Source organism: Mauremys reevesii, linkage group 24, assembly GCF_016161935.1.
Source record: "Mauremys reevesii isolate NIE-2019 linkage group 24, ASM1616193v1, whole genome shotgun sequence".
NCBI classification, from domain to species: domain Eukaryota; kingdom Metazoa; phylum Chordata; order Testudines; family Geoemydidae; genus Mauremys; species Mauremys reevesii.
In genome coordinates this window covers 12555676-12574710 of record NC_052646.1, presented here as the reverse complement: position 1 = coordinate 12574710, position 19035 = coordinate 12555676, and the positions used below count along the sequence as shown (strand labels likewise).

Here is a 19035-nt window from a genome sequence, read left to right as displayed (position 1 = left end):
TGGGGGTGTAGCCCACTGCCCCCTGTTGGAAAGTGGGGTGTGTACACATACACACACCTCACTGCCTTCTGCTGGCTGGGATACCAGCTGCATTGCTGTGTGTCCTGCACCCTGTCCCGCCGGCAGCAGAGGGGGATTCTCCTCTGCTCCAGCCACCTCTAGTCCAGCAGAGTGATCCCTTCCCCCCAGCGCTCTGAGGCTGGGCCCAACTCGGCCCCGTGCTCAGGAAGTGAGTGTGAGCTGGAGGCTAAATCGGGCTCCCGGCTCTTCGGCCCCAGCGGCCTGCAAACAGGAAGTGGGACCCAGCAGCATTGGGGAGGGGGTGGGGACAATTCCTGTCCCCAAGGCTACTGTGGGGAGGACAACGGGGGACCTACAGCCCCCTGCTGTCCCAGCTTCCCCCCCCCGCCCTGCAGGTGCCCCTCAATCCCAACCTGCAGCCCCCTGCCGTCCCAGCCTCCCTCCCCCGCCAGCCCTGCTGGTGCCCTTCAATCCCAACCCTCAGCACCCATTGGTGTCCTAACTGGGGGGACTGGCTGGCTGCCAGGGGAGGAGGGGGGCTTTCCCTCTAGGGACACCAGCCCTGACCCGGCCCCAGGGTGGGGGCTGGAAAGCTCGGTGCCATGTGCTGATGCTGCCTGTTGCCCCCAGCCCTCTGTTGTGTGTTGTGCCCAGGGCTGCTCCCTGCAGGCAGCCCAGGAGGAACCGCTCAGCAACTCGACTTCCCCTTTCAGCAGCGTGACAATGTGGTTTAACCTGTGGGTTCCAGCTTCCTGCACTGGGCGGCCCGAGGCAGTGCAGAGTCGCAGCTCTGCCAGAGCCCCCAGGCTCCACGCTGGAGCCCCCTGCACCCCCGGACACGGGCTCTGAGCCCCCACAGGTAGGGGGGGTCTGGGGGGATCCCGCCAGTGCCCCAGACGCCTGGGTCCCATGGGCTGGGCAGCGCCAACTGCAGAGTCCCCTGGGGGCGGAGACACCACCTGAGTCCGAGGGATCCCGGAGCGCTTGTTCAGTGGGGGCCTTCACGCTCTCACTTCCTGGCTCACTCCCTGCTCGCTTGGCTGCCACCTGTACCCATTTGCACCATCTGCCCCAGGGGCAGTGCCTGGCTGGTCTCCTTCACTCCCCTCCTGCACATGCCCCTCCAGCCACCCTGCCACCTACCCCCTCCATCCATCTCCCCTTGCGCCCCATCCATCCATCCATCTGCCCCCCTCACGCACCCCCACCATCCATCCACCTGCCCCTGCCCACGCACCCACTCCACCTTTGCGAACTGGTTTGGGACGGGAGAGACCCCAGAGGCCTGGAAAAGGGAAACATTGCATCTGTCTGTGCATAGGGACTACCCAGGAGCTCCTAGACCAGCCCAGGGGAGAGAATGGACGCTCCCATTGGCCCTTAGCAGGTGGGGCGGTGAGATGTGGCCGTCCGGGGCACATGGATTTGTCCAGAACAAATCACGTCCCTGACCCACTCTCCTCCGATAGGGCCCAGCCTTGGGGCAAGGGAGGCGGTTGACATGAGCTATCTCCCCTTCAGTGAGGCTGTTGATATTGCCCCATGTGACCTCCTGAGCAAACCAGGGCCATGCAGCCTAGCCGAGTCTGCTAGGGGCAGGTGCCCATTCCCAGGGGGTCGTGTTGGTGGTTGGCAGCAAGGGGCCCGCCAGGATCAGGTCTGGGCTAATGGCAGCTTGTAGCGGACAGTACCCAGCCAGGCGGGGCACGAGTGCTTTGGGGGATAGGATTCAAAACCCAAGTGATCTGGAAAAATGGCCCGGGAGACACCGGCTGAAATTCACGTGGAAAATACAAGGCTAAAGCAGGTCGACGCAATGCTGCCTGGTGCTGCTGCGCTGAGCAGACAGCTATGTGTCACCTCCTCCCTGAGAGAGGTAGCGACATCCCTGGGAGGCACCCTGGGGTCGCCTGGGTGCTGTCTGCACTGGGGTTAGGCTGGTGCAGCTGCCTTGCTCGGACGGGATTTTCACACCCCGAGCGGCATGGTTCTACCACTGCACAATTTGAGTGTAGCCCTGATCTGAGGGGGGAACCACTGCCCAGATCCCAGCTGGTTTAGGAGAGTCTGCCAGAGAAGGAGCCGGGTGGAGAGTGGGTCACAAACTAGAGATGTCACCAGAGTAATACTAGTGCCAAGCCAGCGCCCGTTGTCCTGGCTGGATCAGCAGGGGCCTGGGAGCCAGAAAGGAGCAGTCCTGCGGCCACGCTGAGGAGGCCTCGGTTGGCATCCTGGGTCCGGTTCTGGGCCCTGTGCAAGGGGGGTGAAGCGGCTGCTGGCAAAGCCCCAAGGAAAGCAACAAAGGAGGAAAGGTCTGGACCCCTGGGCAAGGAGGAGAGACTGAAACCTGGGGCTGGGAGGCTGGAGCCGAGACACCGGCTCTGGCGTGTTGTGCAGAGGGGCAGCCAGGCCTCTCGGCAGGACGAGGTGCAAAGGGCAGCGGTGCCGCGAGGCCGGCTTAGGTTGCACATTGGGTGCAAGAAGTTTGGCAGGTGCCATGGGGTGGGCACGGGGACCTCAGCAGGGGGCCTCGGCGCAGGAGGCGTCTTAAAGCAGGTCAGACAAAGCCCAGGCTGGCCTGGATGCCCTCTCCAGGTCCCTTCCAGCCCCACATTGCTATGGGTCTATGATCCCTCTGCCCCCCTCCACACTTCCGCTATCCTCCCACCAATCTACACTGCCCCACATGCACCCTCCACCCACCTCTCCCTCCATCTGCCCCCCACATGCACCCTCCACCCCCCATTCTTCCCCACACCCAGCCCTTCCCCTGCCCACACACATCCTCTACCCCTCCATCCATCCTTCCCCACACCCACACCCTCCTCCGCCTGGCTCTCCATCCATGCCCACGTCTGTCCATCTGCATGTACACTTGTACGCTTCCCCCATTGGCCCTGCTCCCAGATGCTTGCCAGAGCCACTCTGGCTCCTGACGCAGCTTCTTCTTGCCTCCCCGGGCCACATGGGGCCCCACTCCCTGGGACTGGGGTTTCCCTCCGCCCCACGTCTGTGTGTGCGTGTGACCACTGCCCCCCTTTACAGCGGATGAGCCCAGCTCTGTGTGCTGCCCCCTGCTGGAGGGGCTGAGTCCCCATCCCTATGTGTGTCGGTCACTCACTGACTCCCAGCCCCTCTCCGACTCCTGCATGGGGGGCCTTTCTCCTCCAGCCTCCTGGGAAAGCCCCAGCCCAGCTGTCAGCCCAGCTGCCTTCCCAGCAGGCAGCGGGTGGGGAGGGAAATCCCTTGTCCCCGCCCCCTTCCCAACACAGCCTTTTTTTGCTCTCTCCTTTCCCACCCTCCCCACTTGCACTTCCCCCTCGGCCTGTCTCTTCCTTCTGCATTTCCCTCCCTGCCCTCTGCCGCCACAGTGAATGTCAGGGACGCTGGACTTTGGAGATCATGGAGGGGCAGGCCAGCTTCCCCTCCCCCTCCCCACCCAGTGATAGGCTCAGGCTCTCAGCAGACCCAGGCAGCCTCTATCCCAACCACTAAGGCCAGAAGCTTTAGCAGCCCATGAAAGCTGAAGCTCTGTGGGACGTGATGGCACCAGTACAGCCACCGACTACGTTGGAGGTGACGGAGCCAGTTCACAACTGCGAATCTGACAACCAGCGGGCTTGGGGGGCAGGGACTGGGCATGGGACCTTTCCCCTCCAGGGGGCACCAGCTTCAATCCAGCCCCAGCCTGTGCTAGGGGATGTTGCTCTCTGACCCCCCAGTCTTGCTCCATCTCTAAGCTTGGCACGGAGGGACACTGTGCACATGACAGTGGGACAGACCCAGCCGGGCCCACAGACATACCTGGCAGAGCCCCACAGTGCTACCACCCCACCCCTGCTCTCTGAAACCCGTTTTCCTGCTTGGCGAGTCTCAATCCAGCTGGGGCTGCCCTGGCGGTGATCTCGCAGCCTCGGGCTGGGCAGGGAGGTGGGTAGGAAACCTCCAGAACAGCGGGTGGGCTGCAGGGGGCGCGCTTCCCATGCAGTCAAGGCTGGCCTCAGTGTGGCGTCCCTGGGCGGCTCTTCCTCAGCTGCCCCACCTCAGAGGTGGCTGCATCTCATCTGTGGGCGAGCCATCCGTGTGTGGAATTATGTTGCTGTTCCCTGGGTGCCCTGCCCCAGAGGTAGCTGCATCTCAGTGCCAGGTGAGCCATCTATGTAGGCAGTGGTGCTGGACTACTGATAAAGAGGACAGTTGTGGCAAGCACAAACGGCGTCCTAGTGCAAAAGGCAAGGGGGTGTGTGCATGGTGGGGGCAGAGTAGCCTCATGCACTGGGCACAGGTGAGTGCCCAGGAGGATGTAGGTCGGGGTGGGCAAACTACAGCCTGTGGGCCAGATCTGGCCTGCCAGACATTTTAATCTGGCCCTCCAGTTCCCGCTGGGGAGCGGGGTCTGGGGCTTGCCCTGCTCCAGCCAGGGAGCAGGGTCGGGAGCCACTCCACGCAACTCCTGGAAGCAGTGGCATGACCCCCCTCTGGCTATTCTCTGCATGCTGCCCCTGCCCCAAGTGCTGTACCTGCAGCTCCCACTGGCCCCCTCTGGCTATTCTCTGCATGCTGCCCCTGCCCCAAGTGCTGTACCTGCAGCTCCCACTGGCCAGGATCCGCTGCCAATGGAAGCTGCAGGGGCGGTGCCTGCGGATGGGACAGCGTGCAGAGCCGCCTGGCTGCACCTCCGCGTAGGAGCCGGAGAGGGACATGCCACTGCTTCTGGGAGCCGCTTGAGGTAAGTGCTGCCCTGAGCCTCCCCCTGTGCCCTAACCTCCTGCCCCAGCTCTGGTCCCCCTCATGCCCTCCGAACCCCTTGGTCCCAGCCCAGAGCACCCTCCTATACCCCAAACTCCCACCCCAGAGCCTGCACCCCCAGCTGGAGCCATTACTCCCCGCCACACCCCTCCACCCCAGTCCGGAGCCCCCTCCTGCACCCTGAACTCCTCATTTCTGGCCCATACTCCCAACCAGAGCCCTCTCCCCAACTCCAATTTTGTCAGCATTCATGGCCCACCATACAATTTCTATTCCCAGATGTGGCCCTCGGGCCAAAAAGTTTGCCCATCCCTGATGTAGGTGCACAGGGCCCAGGCCAGCGTGTGTGGGAGGGAGGCGCTGGCATGAGACTTGTGAGCTAGTGTGCACAAGGGAATCTCAGTGCCATGAGCACAGCTATGCCAGCCTGCACCCAGCTCACCCTTAGCTCAGAATTCAGCCCACAGATTTAGCGCCGCTGGGATCTGGCAACCCCCAGCCGCTTCCTGCTGCGGTTCCCAAATGCAGGCAGAAAGCAGAAGCAGCATCTGCAGGAGCGAGATCTGATCCAAGCAGCTCTGGGGATGCTCGCCCAGCACTGGTGTGCAGCTGGGGAACAGCCACACATAACACTGCACAGGGATGGCTTGCCCAGCGCTGAGATGCAGCCACCTTGGGTGGGGCAGCTGGGGAACAGCCAGAGGTAAGGCCACACAGGGACCTCTCTCAAGTGTCCCTGTGTGGCAGGGACCCTGGCCACAGCTGGACCCTACCATTGACCCCCTCCCTACCTCAGGGTCTCCAGCCCCCCACCATGGAGCTCCGCATGCTGCGCCGATTCTCCTTGGTGGACAACAGCCAACAGAAGTGGATGCCCCGTCTGCGCTCTCTCTCCACGGTAGGGAGCAGAAAGGGAACTCGGCATCCCCCTACCCCACCATGGGGCAGGGTCTGGGGGGGACACAATGAGTGCTGGGGGGCAGGGCAGGGATTCATGGAGGGGTCTGGGAGATGCACCACAACGCTGCTCCCTGATCTCTCCCAGAGCACAGCCCCCCAACTTCTCTGCCCTGACCCAGATATGCAGCTCCCCTCCCAAGGAGTCCCCCCAGATTGGTACCCCTGAACCCAGACAGACAGCCCGCCCAACACACACAGAGCGGGCCCATCCCCCCAGCTGGGGGCAGCAGGGACTCCCACACTGACTTGCACAGGTCCCCTTCCCCGCACAGCCCCCCCAATCCCTCCAGACCCTCAATCCTTTCCCATCCTCCCACCTGTGACAGACTCCATGACCCTCCCCATCACTTGCAGCCACAGCCCCCAACCCACAGCCCGGCATGGAATACCCTGGCCACCCCATAGCCTCCCTCCCTCTCCCCCCACCTTCACCCTGATTAGTGTCCCCCCACAGCCCCCTCCTGCACCCCACAGCCCCTTACACCCCCCCACCCTCATGCCCCCCATGCAGCTCCCAACCCCCTCATTCGTGTAATCCCCTCCCCACACCAAATACCCCCGGCACTGACACCCCCCACACCCTAACCCTAACCTGTCCTGTTCTTCACACTGAGCAGAGAGTGGGCTGGGGGGGCTCAGGTGGGGAGGAGGAGCTGAGGGTGTCAGTCTGTGGAGAGCTGGGGGTGGGAATTAGTCTGTGGGGCGCTGGGGGTCAATCTGTGGGGCACTGGGTCTCGGCAGGTCAATATGTGGAGCACTGGGGGTCAGTCTGTGGGGGGAGGCTGGGAGGGGTTCGTGCTGTATCCTGTGCTGAGTGACATAGGAGCATCCCTCCCCCCGCCCATTCCCAGCCCTGACACTGCCACCAAGGACCTGGGTCTCAGGGTGGAGCTGGGAGCCAGGACTCCCTGGCTCTGGGAGGGGAGTGGGGTCTGGCGGTTAGAGTGGGGGGGTTAGGACTCTTGGGTTCTCTCCCTGGCTCTGGGAGGGGAATGGGGTCTGGCGGTTAGAGTGGGCTGGGACTCCTGGCTCCAGGAGGGTAGTGGGGTCTGGTGGTTAGGCTGGGGGTCGGGGCTGGGACTCCTGGGTTCTCTCCCTGGCTCGGGGAGGGGAGTGGGGTCTGGTGGTTAGAGTGGGGGTGGGGGCTGGGACTCCTGGGTTCTCTCCCTGGCGGGGCTAACAGAAGCCCCTTTGTGCGGGGTTGCCCAGCTGCTGGCGCCCGGCCCATTGTGCCTCTGCCCCTTTGCATCTCAATGGGGACGTACCAGCGGGCGCGGGGGGGCCTCCGCCCTCCCAGCCCCCAACCCCGGGGGCGCTCCCTGGGACCCCCTCCCGGTGGGGCTGGACGTGGGGGACACCCCTGGATCCTGCCCCTCTCCCTCCTCTCCCAGGGGCTTTGCCGCTCTCCCCGCGGGTGGGGGGGTCTGAGAGAGCGAGCGCCCCCCTTCCCCTGCTCCCCCGTCTGCCTGTCTCGGTCCGCCTCCCCCCCACGCCCCTCCCTCCGTCCCTCCGTCTGCCTGGCTCCTTCCGCCCCTCCCTCGCTCGTTCGCCCTGCGCGGCTCGGAGCCCGGCCAGGCTCTGCTCTGGGCTAGGCGCTGCCCTTGCGCCCGCCGTCCCTGTGTCCGTCTGTCTCCCCCCCGCCCCCGGTGTGTGTCCCCTCCCCTCCCCTCTCTCCCCATTGTGCCTCTCTCTCCCCATGGCCATTGGGAGCTGACCGCCCCCACCCACGCTCCCTCCGGGGGGGGGCTGCGGATGGGGGTCCTGCCCCCCTAGATGCCGCCCCCCTCCGCATGGCTCTGGCCCCCACCTCCGGCTTCTCCTAGCGGACCGGAGACACAATGGTGGTAAGTGGGGGGGTTATTGTCTGGGCTGACGGGGAGGGGTCCCCATTGGATTGTGCCCCCATGTTTGTTAACCCTCTACCCACCCCAAAATGCTGCCCCCCCACCCGGCTGGCCCCGGCGCCAGCGCTCCCCCCACATGCACCTGTTCCTTAGCCCCACCCACATCCAAAACCCCACAGATATATTTAGGGTCTCCTCCCCTGCACCCCTAATCCCCCTTCGGGGCGTGTCTCAGATTGGGGGATCTATTCTAATGTGTACTTAGGGTCCCCTCCCCATACCCCACAATCCCCCCTCGGGGCAGTTCTCAGATGGGGGGTCTTCCCCCCATAAACCTCCCTGGCCATAAAGATTTGTGGGGGATCCCCACCCCCCAGTGCACATCTCTCTCAGTTTCGTGTGGGGGGGGAGAGATTTTGCAGGGAATCCCAGTTCCAAAATCCCCACACCCCCAAAATCCTCTTTTGGGGGGCCAAGGGAATCACCCCTGTAAATGCTCCGAGATTTGGCAGTGCCACTCCCACGCTGTAGGTATTTTGGGATGCCTGGTTTCTCTCATCAGTTTTTATTGGGGGGGGGTAATTTTTCCAGCTGTCTTGCTCTGTATTTTGGGGTCTTGGCCCCCTTCTGCCTGAAATCACCTGGACCCCAATCTTAGGCCCCCATGAGGGGTTGTGATCTCCACTTTTGCAGAGGAAATGGGGGGTCTCTTTTAATCCAGTGGGGGGATATTCATCCCCCTAACCCCGAATGATGCAGCTAGATGGGGGAAATGGGGACACACACCAGAGTTGTGGCGGGGGAGAGCCCCAACCCCAAACTATTGGGGTGGGTTATAAGGGGGCCAGATAGGCTGGGGGTGGGTTATGAGGGAGCAGCTCGCTGAGGGGCAGGGATTGGAGGTGCAGCTAGGTAGGGGGGGGGAGATAAGGGGGGCAGCTGGGCTGGGGGGGAGTGATCTGGGGGGCAGCTGGGCTGGGGAAGAGGGAACTGGGTTATGGGGGGCATCTTGTGCTTTTCCTGGGTCCCTGTGGGAGGAACTGGGCCATTGCAAGAATCTGTTATGTAACCCCCACCACGTGTCTTAAACGCCCCCCCCCCCCGCCAACGTGGAGGTGGCGGGAGTGGGGTGTGTGTGTCTCCTACGCAACCCCTTGTGGGAGGAAGGGAGGCAGTCGGGGAGCAGGGACCAGGTGTTTCTGGGGGTCAGTTCCTTGGCGGGGGGATGGGAAGGGAAGGTGCATGCGGGAGTTACCCTCCTGTGTCCGTCTCACCCTTTGTCTTCTTTCTCCCTCCCCCAGATCTGGTCTGTTGGGCTCTGCGCCCCCCCCCCCCCGAGCCCAGGCACCCCCTTCCCCTCATGGCATCCCCCACTCCCACCCCCCCTTACACCCATCCCTCTCAGAGAGAAGGGCCAGGCCGGGGTTCTGGGCCTGACCCGGTTCTGAGGCCATTGGGGGCTTCCCCCGCCAGTCAATAACTGGCGCCTCCATACAACTGACAGAGAATACGTGGGCTCCGATCCAGCCCGAGGGCAGGGAATGGGGCACGGGGTCTTTCCCCTACACCAGCTCTGATGCAGCCCCAGGTTGGGTTGGATTTTGGGGTGCCGTTTGGGGCTGTCGGGTTTGGTGACTTCTACCCCTCGTGAGCTGCCTCCGCCGTGCCCATACCCCTCCCTCGCCACCCCTCAACAAGGTTCTGCCCCCAAATCTGTCTGGTGGGGATAAGAGGGGAGATGTCCCTTTCCCAGCAATCCCCCAAGCTCTCTGGACAGTGCCAGGGATTTGGGGGTGATGGGGGCTGTCCCAAAGGGTAAAACGGGGAGCTGCAGGAAGGGGTGGGGGTCATGGCAAAGAGCAGGCAGCTCGGGTGTGAATTATTGACAGGAAACCTGATCCATGGAGATTGTTGCTCCGCAGGTTGCTAAAGCCAAAGGGGATGGGATTACACGGCGCAGGGGGGAGAACTGGGACAGTTGTCATGTAGCAGGGATGCAGCCACCTCTGGGATTGGGCAGCATCTCAGTGCTGGGTGAGCTGTCCCCGAGCGGCATTATATGCGGCTGTTCCCCAGCTGCCCCAACCCAGAGCTAGCTGCATCTCCACACTGAACAAGTCGTCCCCATGGGGTGTTATGTGCAGCTGTTCCCCAGCTGCCCTGCCCCAGAGCTGGCTGCATCTCTGCACCAGACAATCTGTCCCTGGGCAGTGTTATGTGCAGCTGCTCCCCAGCTTTCTCCCCCCTGACGTGGCTGCAACTTGGCTTTGGGCTCCTTTTGGGGAATGGTAAATTGGTGCTGAGGTCTGTTTGATTTGCCCTTGCAGGCCCGCAGCACGGACAGTCTGGACAGGGCGGGGGATGGGCCGCTCCGCCCTCTGGGGAACACAGCCGCCAGTGTCAAGGGGAAAGCCCCCAAGAGGTAAGCAAGGGGAGCCCTGTTCCTGGAGGGGAGTCCCTGGTGGTGAGTGTGGCATGACTTGTGCCTGGCCTGTCAATGCAATTGGGGAGCAAGTGGGTTCTCTGCTGGGGTCCCCGTGGCCTGGGCAGTCGCCGATGGGAGGGGAGGGCTCAGATCTCAGGCTCCCCCCTCGGGGGCACATGTCCCATGGGAGTCCAGCTAGAGAAACAGACAATTAAAAGAACAATAGAAAGGACAGTATCCTCTAATACCTGGGCTGAGATATAGCTCCAGGGGAAGGATGGGGCTGAGTGCCAGGGGATCCAAGGGGCTCAGGTATAGGGAGGGGCCGTGTCTGGGTGCTGGAAGGCCTGGGGGTCTGGATATAGCGGGAGGGAGGGTATGTTTCGGTGCAGGGGGTCCCAGGGCTGGGATATAGCCTGGGGGGAGGATGGGCTGTGTTTGGGTGCGAGGGAGTCCGGGGTGCTGGGGTATAGTGAGGGGACGGGGATGTCTCGGTGCCATGAGAGCGGGGATATTGCAGGGGGGGGGGAGAGGCGTGTCTAGGTGCTGGGGGTCCCAGGGCTGGGATATAGAGGGGGGTGTCTGGGTGCTGGGTGGGTCCCAGGGCTGGGATATAGAGGGGGGTGTCTGGGTGCTGGGTGGGTCCCAAGGCTGGGATATAGCAGGGGGCAGGGGAGACACTGGGCTCTGTCTCGCTGTTGGGTACATGGCTGTTACCTGATTAGGGTATTGTGGGTGCTTGGGGTATTCTGGGGGTGCTGTATGCTGGGCGGTTGGAGTTTGGGATATAGCAACAGAACAGCATTCTGTCTGCAGGCGGGGTCCCCGGTTGGGGTACTGCTGAGGGGGGATGGGTTCTGGGGGGTTGGGGTCCCAGGTTGGGGTACAGCAGAAGGGAAATGGGTTCTGGGGGGTTGGGGTACAGCCGAGGGGGGATGGGTTCTGAGGGGGGTTGGGGGTCCCTGGTTGGGATATCATGGGGGGTTGGGGTACCCAGTGCTGTGTGAGTATCAGGGTGTCAGGTTACCTGGCTTACCATGTGGGGTTGGGTACCTCATGGTGAGTAGGATACTCTGGGGCATTAGTACCCCATGTTATCTGGGGTACAGTGGTGTTGGGGTACCCTGTGCTGTGTTGGGTGCCATGGGGCTGGGTACCCCGTGCTGTCTGGGGTACAGCAGTGTTGGGGTACCCCATGCTGTGTGCGATACCATGGAGGGTTGGTACCCCATGTTGTCTGGAGTACAGCAGTGCTTGGTTATCCCATGCTGTGTGGGGTACAGCAGTGTTGTGGTACCCTGTGCTGTGTGGGGTACCATGGGGGGTGGGTACCCGGTGCTGTGTGTGGGGTACAGCAGTATTGGGGTGCCTGTGGGGTACCATGGGGGTGGGTACCCGGTGCTGTGTGTGGGGTACAGCAGTATTGGGGTGCCTGCATGGGTACCATGGGGTGGGTACCCGGTGCTGTGTGTGGGGTACAGCCGGATCGGGGTGCCTGGGGGGTACCCTGGGGGGGTACCCGGTGCTGGGTGTGGGGTACAGCAGTATCAGGGTGCCTGTGGGGTACCATGGGGGGTGGGTACCTGGTGCTGTGTGTGGGGTACAGCAGTATTGGGGTGCCTGTGGGGTACCATGGGGGGTACCCGGTGCTGTGTGTGGGGTACAGCAGTATCGGGGTGCCTGTGGGGTACCATGGGGGGGTACCCGGTGCTGTGTGTGGGGTACAGCAGTATCGGGGTGCCTGTGGGGTACCATGGGGGGGTACCCGGTGCTGTGTGTGGGGTACAGCAGTATCGGGGTGCCTGTGGGGTACCATGGGGGTACCCGGTGCTGTGTGTGGGGTACAGCAGTATTGGGGTATCCTGTGCTATGTTGGGTACCATCGAAGTACAAACATAAGAACGGCCAGGCTGGGGCAGCCCAGTGTCGGGTGCCTGGCAGGGGCCTGGGCCAGGGGAACAGGAGCATCCAGCCGCTGGCTGCCAGTCAGCGGCTCAGGGACAGCGCGTGCCTGGCCCCTCCTCCAGGAACTTAGCTCGTTCTTTGAACCCTGTTACACTCTTGGCTCCCACCACATCCTCTGGCGGTGAGCTCCCCAGGCCGGCTGTGTGCTGAGTCCATCCTTCTGTTTGTCTGAAACCTGCCGCCTGCTCATTTCCCTGGATGCCCTTGGCCCGTGTTAGGTGAAGGGGTAAATAACACCCCCCTTCACTCCCCCCACCCTAGACAGGCTTTTAGAGCCCTCTGGCCGGCCCCCTCAATCCGCTCTTTGCCAAGCTGAACAGTCCCAGGCCTTTGACTCTCTCCTCGTTCCCTGTTCCCTTCCCTGCACCTCGCCCAGGTCTCTGCTCGGCACTGGGCCTGGATCTGCAGGCAGGCAGTGTCCCCAGGCGGTGTCCAAGGCGGTGTCTGTCACGGAGTCACTCGACAGGCGCTGGAAATGCTCCATATGAAGCCAGTCAGGCCCCTGGGGGAGCCGCCTCTCGGAGCAGACTGTCTCCAGGGCAAGAAGCTTCGACCTTCTCGGAGTATTCAGCATCCCCTTCCACACCGTGCGCTTCCCGCAGTGAGTCTGCCTGGGCGGGGCTCCTGGGGAAACCAGAGGGCCCTGCACCCCACCTCCTGCAGTCAGCAGTGACTTGGAGCTAGCCAGTAAAACAGGTTTATTAGTCGACAGGAACACAGCGTAGAACAGAGCTTGTTAGAACAGAAATCAGTGACTTTCAGCCAAATCCATGCTGGGAGTCTTGGGCCAGATGCCCTGGATTCCCCCTCTTCCAGTCCCCCCAAGTACACTTCCAGCTTCCAGCGACCCGACCTCAGACACCCCCGTTGCTCTTCCTTGTCTTCGTCTCGCTTCCCGGCCAAAGAGTCACCTGGTTGCATCCCCCTCCTGGTCTCAGGTTAGGAAGGGCACCCGTCATAGTATACGTGTGGCAGCTGGAGCAGCCTCACCTGCTCCAGAGGGTCTCAGCCAAAGTCACACACCGAGGTATTTGCAGCACACAAGGAAACTGAGGCAGACACTGTATTCATGCAAAACAGTAAAACTCACATAGGCTCACAAGGAAAATCCCCACTTCGTGGCAGTGTTCCTGGGCGGTGACCGGGGCAGGGGCACCCGGGGTTCATACAGTGCCGGCGTTACAAGATTTTCTCTCAGACGATCTGTCCCTGTCCCGAGAACTCCTGGTGCTGAGATGTTTTCGCCTGCTGCTGTGTGGTGCGGGGATGTAGCAGAGAATGGCCCATGCGGATGCCTGGCTCTTGCTCAATCAAATGGGATTATTTATAGTTGGATACCACGGCATGTTGGGGTAATCTGTGCTTTGAGGGGTACCATGAGGGGATCGGGGTACCCAGTGCTGTGTGGGGTACAGCAGGGGTGGGATACAGTGGGGTGCAGTGTGGGGTGCAGTGGGGGTGGGGAACAGTGGGGTGCTGTTTGGGGTACAGTGGGGACAGCGGGGGTGGGGTGTTGTGTGGGGTACAGCAGGAGTGGAGTACAGTGGGGTGCAGTGTGGGTTGCAGCGGGGATGGGGAACAGTGGGGTGCTGTGGGGTACAGTGGGGACAGCGGGGGTGGGGTGTTGTGTGGAGTACAGCAGGGGTGGGATACAGTGGGGTGCAGCAGGGGTAGGGAACAGTGGGTGCTGTGTGAGGTACAGTGGGGACAGAGGGGGGTGTGTGCAATGGAGTGCTGTGTGAGGCACACTGGGGTACAGTGGGGACGGTGGGGTGGGGTGCTGTGTAGGATACAGCAGAGATGGGGTATAGTGGGGTGCAGCTGGGGTGGGGTGCTGTGTGAGGCACACTGGGGGACAGTGGGGACAGCGGGGTGAGGTGCTGTGTGGGGTACAGTGGTGATGGGGTACAGTGGGGTGCTGTGTGGGGCACACTGGGGGACAGTGGGGGTGGTGCGTTGTGTGGGGTATAGTGGGGGTGGGTTACAGTGGAGTGTTGTGTGGGGTGCAGTGGGGTGGGGTACAGTGGGGTGCAGTGCAGGGCACACTGGGGTACAGTGGAGAGGCGGGGTGGGGTGCTGTGTGGGGTACAGCAGGGGTGGGGGTACAGTGCTGTGTGGGGTACAGTGGGGATGAGGTGCAGTGGGGCGATCTCTGGGGGACTGGGGACAGCAGGGGTGGGGTTCGGTGGGTACAGCAGGGTGGGGGGCAATGGGGTACTGTGAGGGGCACACTGGGGGACAGCAGGACAGCGGGATGAGTTACAGTGAGGTGTTGTATGGGGTGCAGCAGGGGTGGGGTACTGTGGGGGGCACACTGGGGGACAGTGGGGATGGGGTGCTGTGTGGGGTACAGCAGGGGTGGGCTGCAGTGGGGAGCTGTGTGAGGCACACTGGGGTACAGTGGGGTGGTGTGTGGGTTGCAGCAGGGGTGGGGTACAGTAGGTTGCTGTGTAGGGCACACTGGAGGACAGTGGGGACAGCAGGGGTTTGGTGTGGGGTACAGCAGGGGTGGGGTGCTGTGGGGTACTGTGGGAGGCACACTGGGGGACAGGGGTGAGTTACAGTGGGGTGTTGTATGGGGTGCGCCAGGGGTGCGGTGCTTTGTGGGGTACAGCAGGGGTGGTGTGCTGTGTGGGTTGCAGCAGGGGTGGGGTACAGTAGGGTGCTGTGTGGGGCACACTGGGGTTCAGTGGGGTGTCCTTTCCCCCCAGGCTGTCCATCACCCGAGCCCATTTCCCCAAGCTGGCTGAATGCGCCCATTTCCACTACGAGGCCGTGGACTTCGGACACATCCAGGTGAGCGACTGCCGTGCCTCACCTGGGGAGCCCCAATCCCAGATGCCTGGGTCCCCCCACAGGGATCCCTCCTCCTGCACCTCCCTTCCCCCCGCCCCCAGCCTGTAGAGCCCTCTCCCCAGACTCCTGGGTCCCATCTGGGCAATCCTCTTCCCAGGTGCTGCCCCAGTCCTTTCGGGGGGAGGATGCCTGGGTCCAATTTGGGGGGCTTTTCTGATTGCCTGGGTCCCATGTACAGGGCCAGGTGGGGGTCATCTCTCAGACAGCTGGGTCCTTGGGGAGGTGGGAGCTAGCCAGACGTTGGGTCCCAATGGGGATCAGATGCAGGTTTGGTGTCGGGGTTGGGGACTGAACTCCCGGACACTTGGGTTCTCTCCTGGGATGAGCCTGCACCAAGTGACGCCAGAGAGGCAACTTGCCCCGGATGCCTGGGTCCCACAGGGGCACCTCTCACCCGCTGTGTGCCCACAGCTCCTGCTGGCCTCCGAGCAAGGGGAGGGGCTGCCCGCTACCCTGGGGGACAGGGAGCTGCTCTTCATTGTCCAGGTCACCTGCAAGGTGAGTGCCCCCCCCAACCCTCCCATTCCCAATCTTGCCCAGGCCCCCCCCTTCCTGACCCTCCCATTCCCAACCCAGGTCCCTTCTCTCTGCCATGCCAACTACTGTGAGGGAGAGCAGACCCCTGAACCCCCAGACCTGCCCCCTCCCCTTTCCCCTGCAGTCCTCCCTTGGTCCATCCTCTCGTGCCCCACAGTGGCACCCCCACACTGTGCCACTGCTACCCACTTTCCTTCTTTAGATCCACCCCCCTCTCCGTCCTCAGCTGTCCCAGCACCTCCCAGGCCCACCTCACCAGTGTCCCTTCCCCCCCGAGCACCCTGACACCCCTCCCCCGCCGACATCCCACTTTGCCTCCTGCCCCGCCAGGGGAAGACATGGCCTGTTCACCGCAGCTACGAGGAGTTCTGCAGCTTGGACGGGCACCTGCACTGCTGCATCTTCGACCGCCGCTTCTCCCAGCTGCCGGAGCTGCCACCGCCCTGCCAGGCTCGGGGGCAGGCTGAGGTGAGTCATGGGGGGTGCTGGGCAGAGCTTGTGGGAGTTGCTGTGCGGCTGTTCCTGGACTGCCCCTCCCCAGAGATGGCTGCATTTCAGTGCCAGGCAGGCCGTCCCCGGGCAGCATTATGTGCAGCTGTTCCCCAGCTGCCCCACCCCAGAGATGGCTGCATTTCAGTGCCAGGCGAGCCGTCACTGTGGGGCAGACATGAGGGGGGTGGTTGCCAGGCCCTGATTCTGCTCCTGCCCCTGCCCCCCAGATGCTGGCCCCGGTCCTGCGGCAGTACCTGGAGAAGCTCTCGGCCATTGTGGACAGCAACATTAACTGCGGGCCTGTCCTCACCTGGATGGAGGTGAGATGGGGTGTTGGTGGGGAGCAGAAACGGTAGGGGCCGTTCAGCATGGGTCCCCCCCTCTGGTCAAACCTACGGGCCCATCCCACCCAACCTCCGCCCCTACACCAGCCCCGGCCCTGTCCAGGCCGGTAACCCCACAGACCCCCATGAGACCCATGGCCCATCCCACCCAGCATCTCCCTCTCCCACCCCCCCATCAGAGCCATGAGCCCGTCCAACCTGGCATCTGCCCCCGCATCAGACCCACAGCTCCTCCCATCCTCCCCCCTGCCAATCAGACTTACAGTCCCCCAGCCCTGTATCCCTCCCATCAGACCTATAGCCCACCCAGCCCAGTATCCACCCCACCCCTGATCACCTACCGCCCCCTCCCACCCTCCCCCAGATCAGACCCACGCCCCGTCCAGGCTCAGTCTTGCACCTCCTCTGTTGCAGATCGATAATCACGGTAACCGGCTGCTGGTGAACGAGGAGGCCTCGATCAACGTCCCGGCCATTGCGGCCGCCCACGTCATCAAGCGCTATGCGGCCCAGGCCCCTGACGAGCTGTCCTTTGAGGTGGAGTGTGGGGGGCCCCACAGCCCCAGAACCCCCTCCCTCTCTGGCTGGGGCACTGTCCTGAGGAAGCTCACAGCCCCAGAACCCCCCTCTCCCCAGATGGGGCACTGTCCTGGGGAAGCTCAGAGCCCCAGAACCCCCTCTCCCCAGATGGGGCACTGTCCTGGGGAAGCTCACAGCCCCAGAACCCCCCTCTCCCCAGATGGGGCACTGTCCTGGGGAAGCTCACAGCCCCAGAACCCCCTCTCCCCAGATGGGGCACTGTCCTGAGGAAGCTCAGAGCCCCCTCTCCCCAGATGGGGCACTGTCCAGGGGAAGCTCACAGCCCCAGAGCCCCCTCTCCCGAGATGGGCCACTGTCCTGGGGAAGCTCACAACCCCAGAACCCCCCTCTCCCCAGATGGGGCACTGTCCTGGGGAAGCTCACAGCCCCAGAACCCCCCTCTCCCCAGATGGGGCACTGTCCTGGGGAAGCTCACAGCCCCAGAACCCCCTCTCCCCAGATGGGGCACTGTCCTGGGGAAGCTCACAGCCCCAGAACCCCCTCTCCCCAGATGGGGCACTGTCCTGGGGAAGCTCACAGCCCCAGAACCCCCCTCTCCCCAGATGGGGCACTGTCCTGAGGAAGCTCAGAGCCCCCTCTCCCCAGATGGGGCACTGTCCAGGGGAAGCTCACAGCCCCAGAGCCCCCTCTCCCCAGATGGGGCACTGTCCTGAGGAAGCTCACAGCCCCAGAACCCCCCTCTCCCCAGATGGGGCACTGTCCTGGGGAAGCTCACAGCCCCAGAACCCCCTCTCCCCAGATGGGGCACTGTCCTGAGGAAGCTCACAGCCCCCTCTCCCCAGATGGGGCACTGTCCTGGGGAAGCTCACAGCCCCAGAACCCCTTCTCCCCAGATGGGGCACTGTCCTGGGGAAGCTCACAGCCCCAGAACCCCCTCTCCCCAGATGGGGCACTGTCCTGAGGAAGCTCAGAGCCCCCTCTCCCCAGATGGGGCACTGTCCAGGGGAAGCTCACAGCCCCAGAGCCCCCTCTCCCGAGATGGGCCACTGTCCTGAGGAAGCTCACAGCCCCAGAGCCCCCTCTCCCCAGATGGGGCACTGTCCTCAGGAAGCTCACAGCCCCAGAGCCCCCTCTCCCCAGATGGGGCACTGTCCTAAGGAAGCTCACAGCCCCAGAGCCTCCTCTCCCCAGATGGGGCACTGTCCAGGGGAAGCTCACAGCCCCAAAGCCCCCTCTCCCCAGATGGGGCACTGTCCTGAAGAAACTCACAGCCCCAGAGCCCCCTCTCCCCAGATGGGGCACTGTCCTGAGGAAGCTCACAGCACAGGAGCCCTTTCCTCCTCCTCCCCTCCCCCCCCAGCTGGGGCACTGCCCTGGGGAAGCTCACATCCCCGGAGCCCCCTCTGGGGCACTGCCCTGTGGGGCTGGGGGCCCCCTGACTGTCTCTCTGCTCTGTGCAGGTTGGGGACATTGTGTCAGTAATCGACATGCCCCCCAAGGAGGAGGTCAGCTGGTGGCGAGGAAAGCACGGCTTCCAGGTGGGTGTGGGGCTTGGGGAGGGTCTTCAGGGAGGGCTCCCCGCTGGGCATTGCACCCCCACGCTTGGGTCACAGGGGGGTTCCATGGGAGAGTCAGGGGCATGGGGGTGCATGGGTGGTGGAGATGCAGGGTGGGGGGCAGCTCGGGGTATGGGGGGAGTCACAGTTCCGGCTGAGCTGCCCGCCTGCTCCCTGGGATCTGGGCAGTGTCCAGTCGCTGGTCCTGGCACTGGGTCTCCCCAGCACATACCCCATGGCTGACTTCCCCCACCATGGCAGTGAGCCCCCATGGCCCAGCTGCCAGGCACCAGCTGTCCTGGAACACGGACAGGCCTGCCTGGGGAGTCACAGAATCATAGAATATCAGGGTTGGAAGGGACCTCAGGAGGTATCTAGTCCAACCCCCTGCTCAAAGCAGGACCAACCCCAACTAAGTCATCCCAGCCAGGGCTTTGTCAAGCCTGACCTTAAAAACCTCTAAGGATGGAAATTCCACCACCTCCCTAGGTAACCCATTCCAGTTCTTCACCACCCTACTAGTGAAAAAGTTTTTCCTAATATCCAACCTAAACCTCCCCCTCTGCAACTTGAGACCATTACTCCTTGTTCTGTCATCTTCTACCACTGAGAACAGTCTAGATCCATCCTCTTTGGAACCCCCTTTGAGGTAGTTGAAAGCAGCTATCAAATCCCCCCTCATTCTTCTCTTCTGCAGACTAAACAATCCCAGTTCACTCAGCCTCTCCTCATAAGTCATGTGCTCC

The 19035-nt window shown here is 63.0% G+C and overlaps 1 protein-coding gene across 6 annotated transcripts in view; it reads left to right on the top strand.

Annotated features, from left to right (window-relative positions):
• The first annotated feature begins 671 nt into the window (after positions 1-671).
• ARHGAP33 (Rho GTPase activating protein 33) overlaps positions 672-19035 on the top strand; it is a 60103-nt gene continuing 41739 nt past the window's right edge. For 2 of the 6 annotated variants that reach the window (XM_039512643.1, XM_039512637.1), the window contains exons 1-9: positions 673-880; positions 5567-5668; positions 9902-9996; positions 14676-14760; positions 15232-15318; positions 15688-15825; positions 16077-16169; positions 16608-16730; positions 18194-18271. In XM_039512643.1, coding sequence (XP_039368577.1) covers positions 5585-5668; positions 9902-9996; positions 14676-14760; positions 15232-15318; positions 15688-15825; positions 16077-16169; positions 16608-16730; positions 18194-18271 — 783 coding nt within the window. In that variant the 5' untranslated portion in view covers positions 673-880; positions 5567-5584. Of the gene's footprint in view, positions 881-5566; positions 5669-7267; positions 7575-9901; positions 9997-14675; positions 14761-15231; positions 15319-15687; positions 15826-16076; positions 16170-16607; positions 16731-18193; positions 18272-19035 lie in introns of those variants that run through there. The other 4 variants (XM_039512639.1, XM_039512638.1, XM_039512642.1 and 1 more) reach the window with 4 other exon arrangements.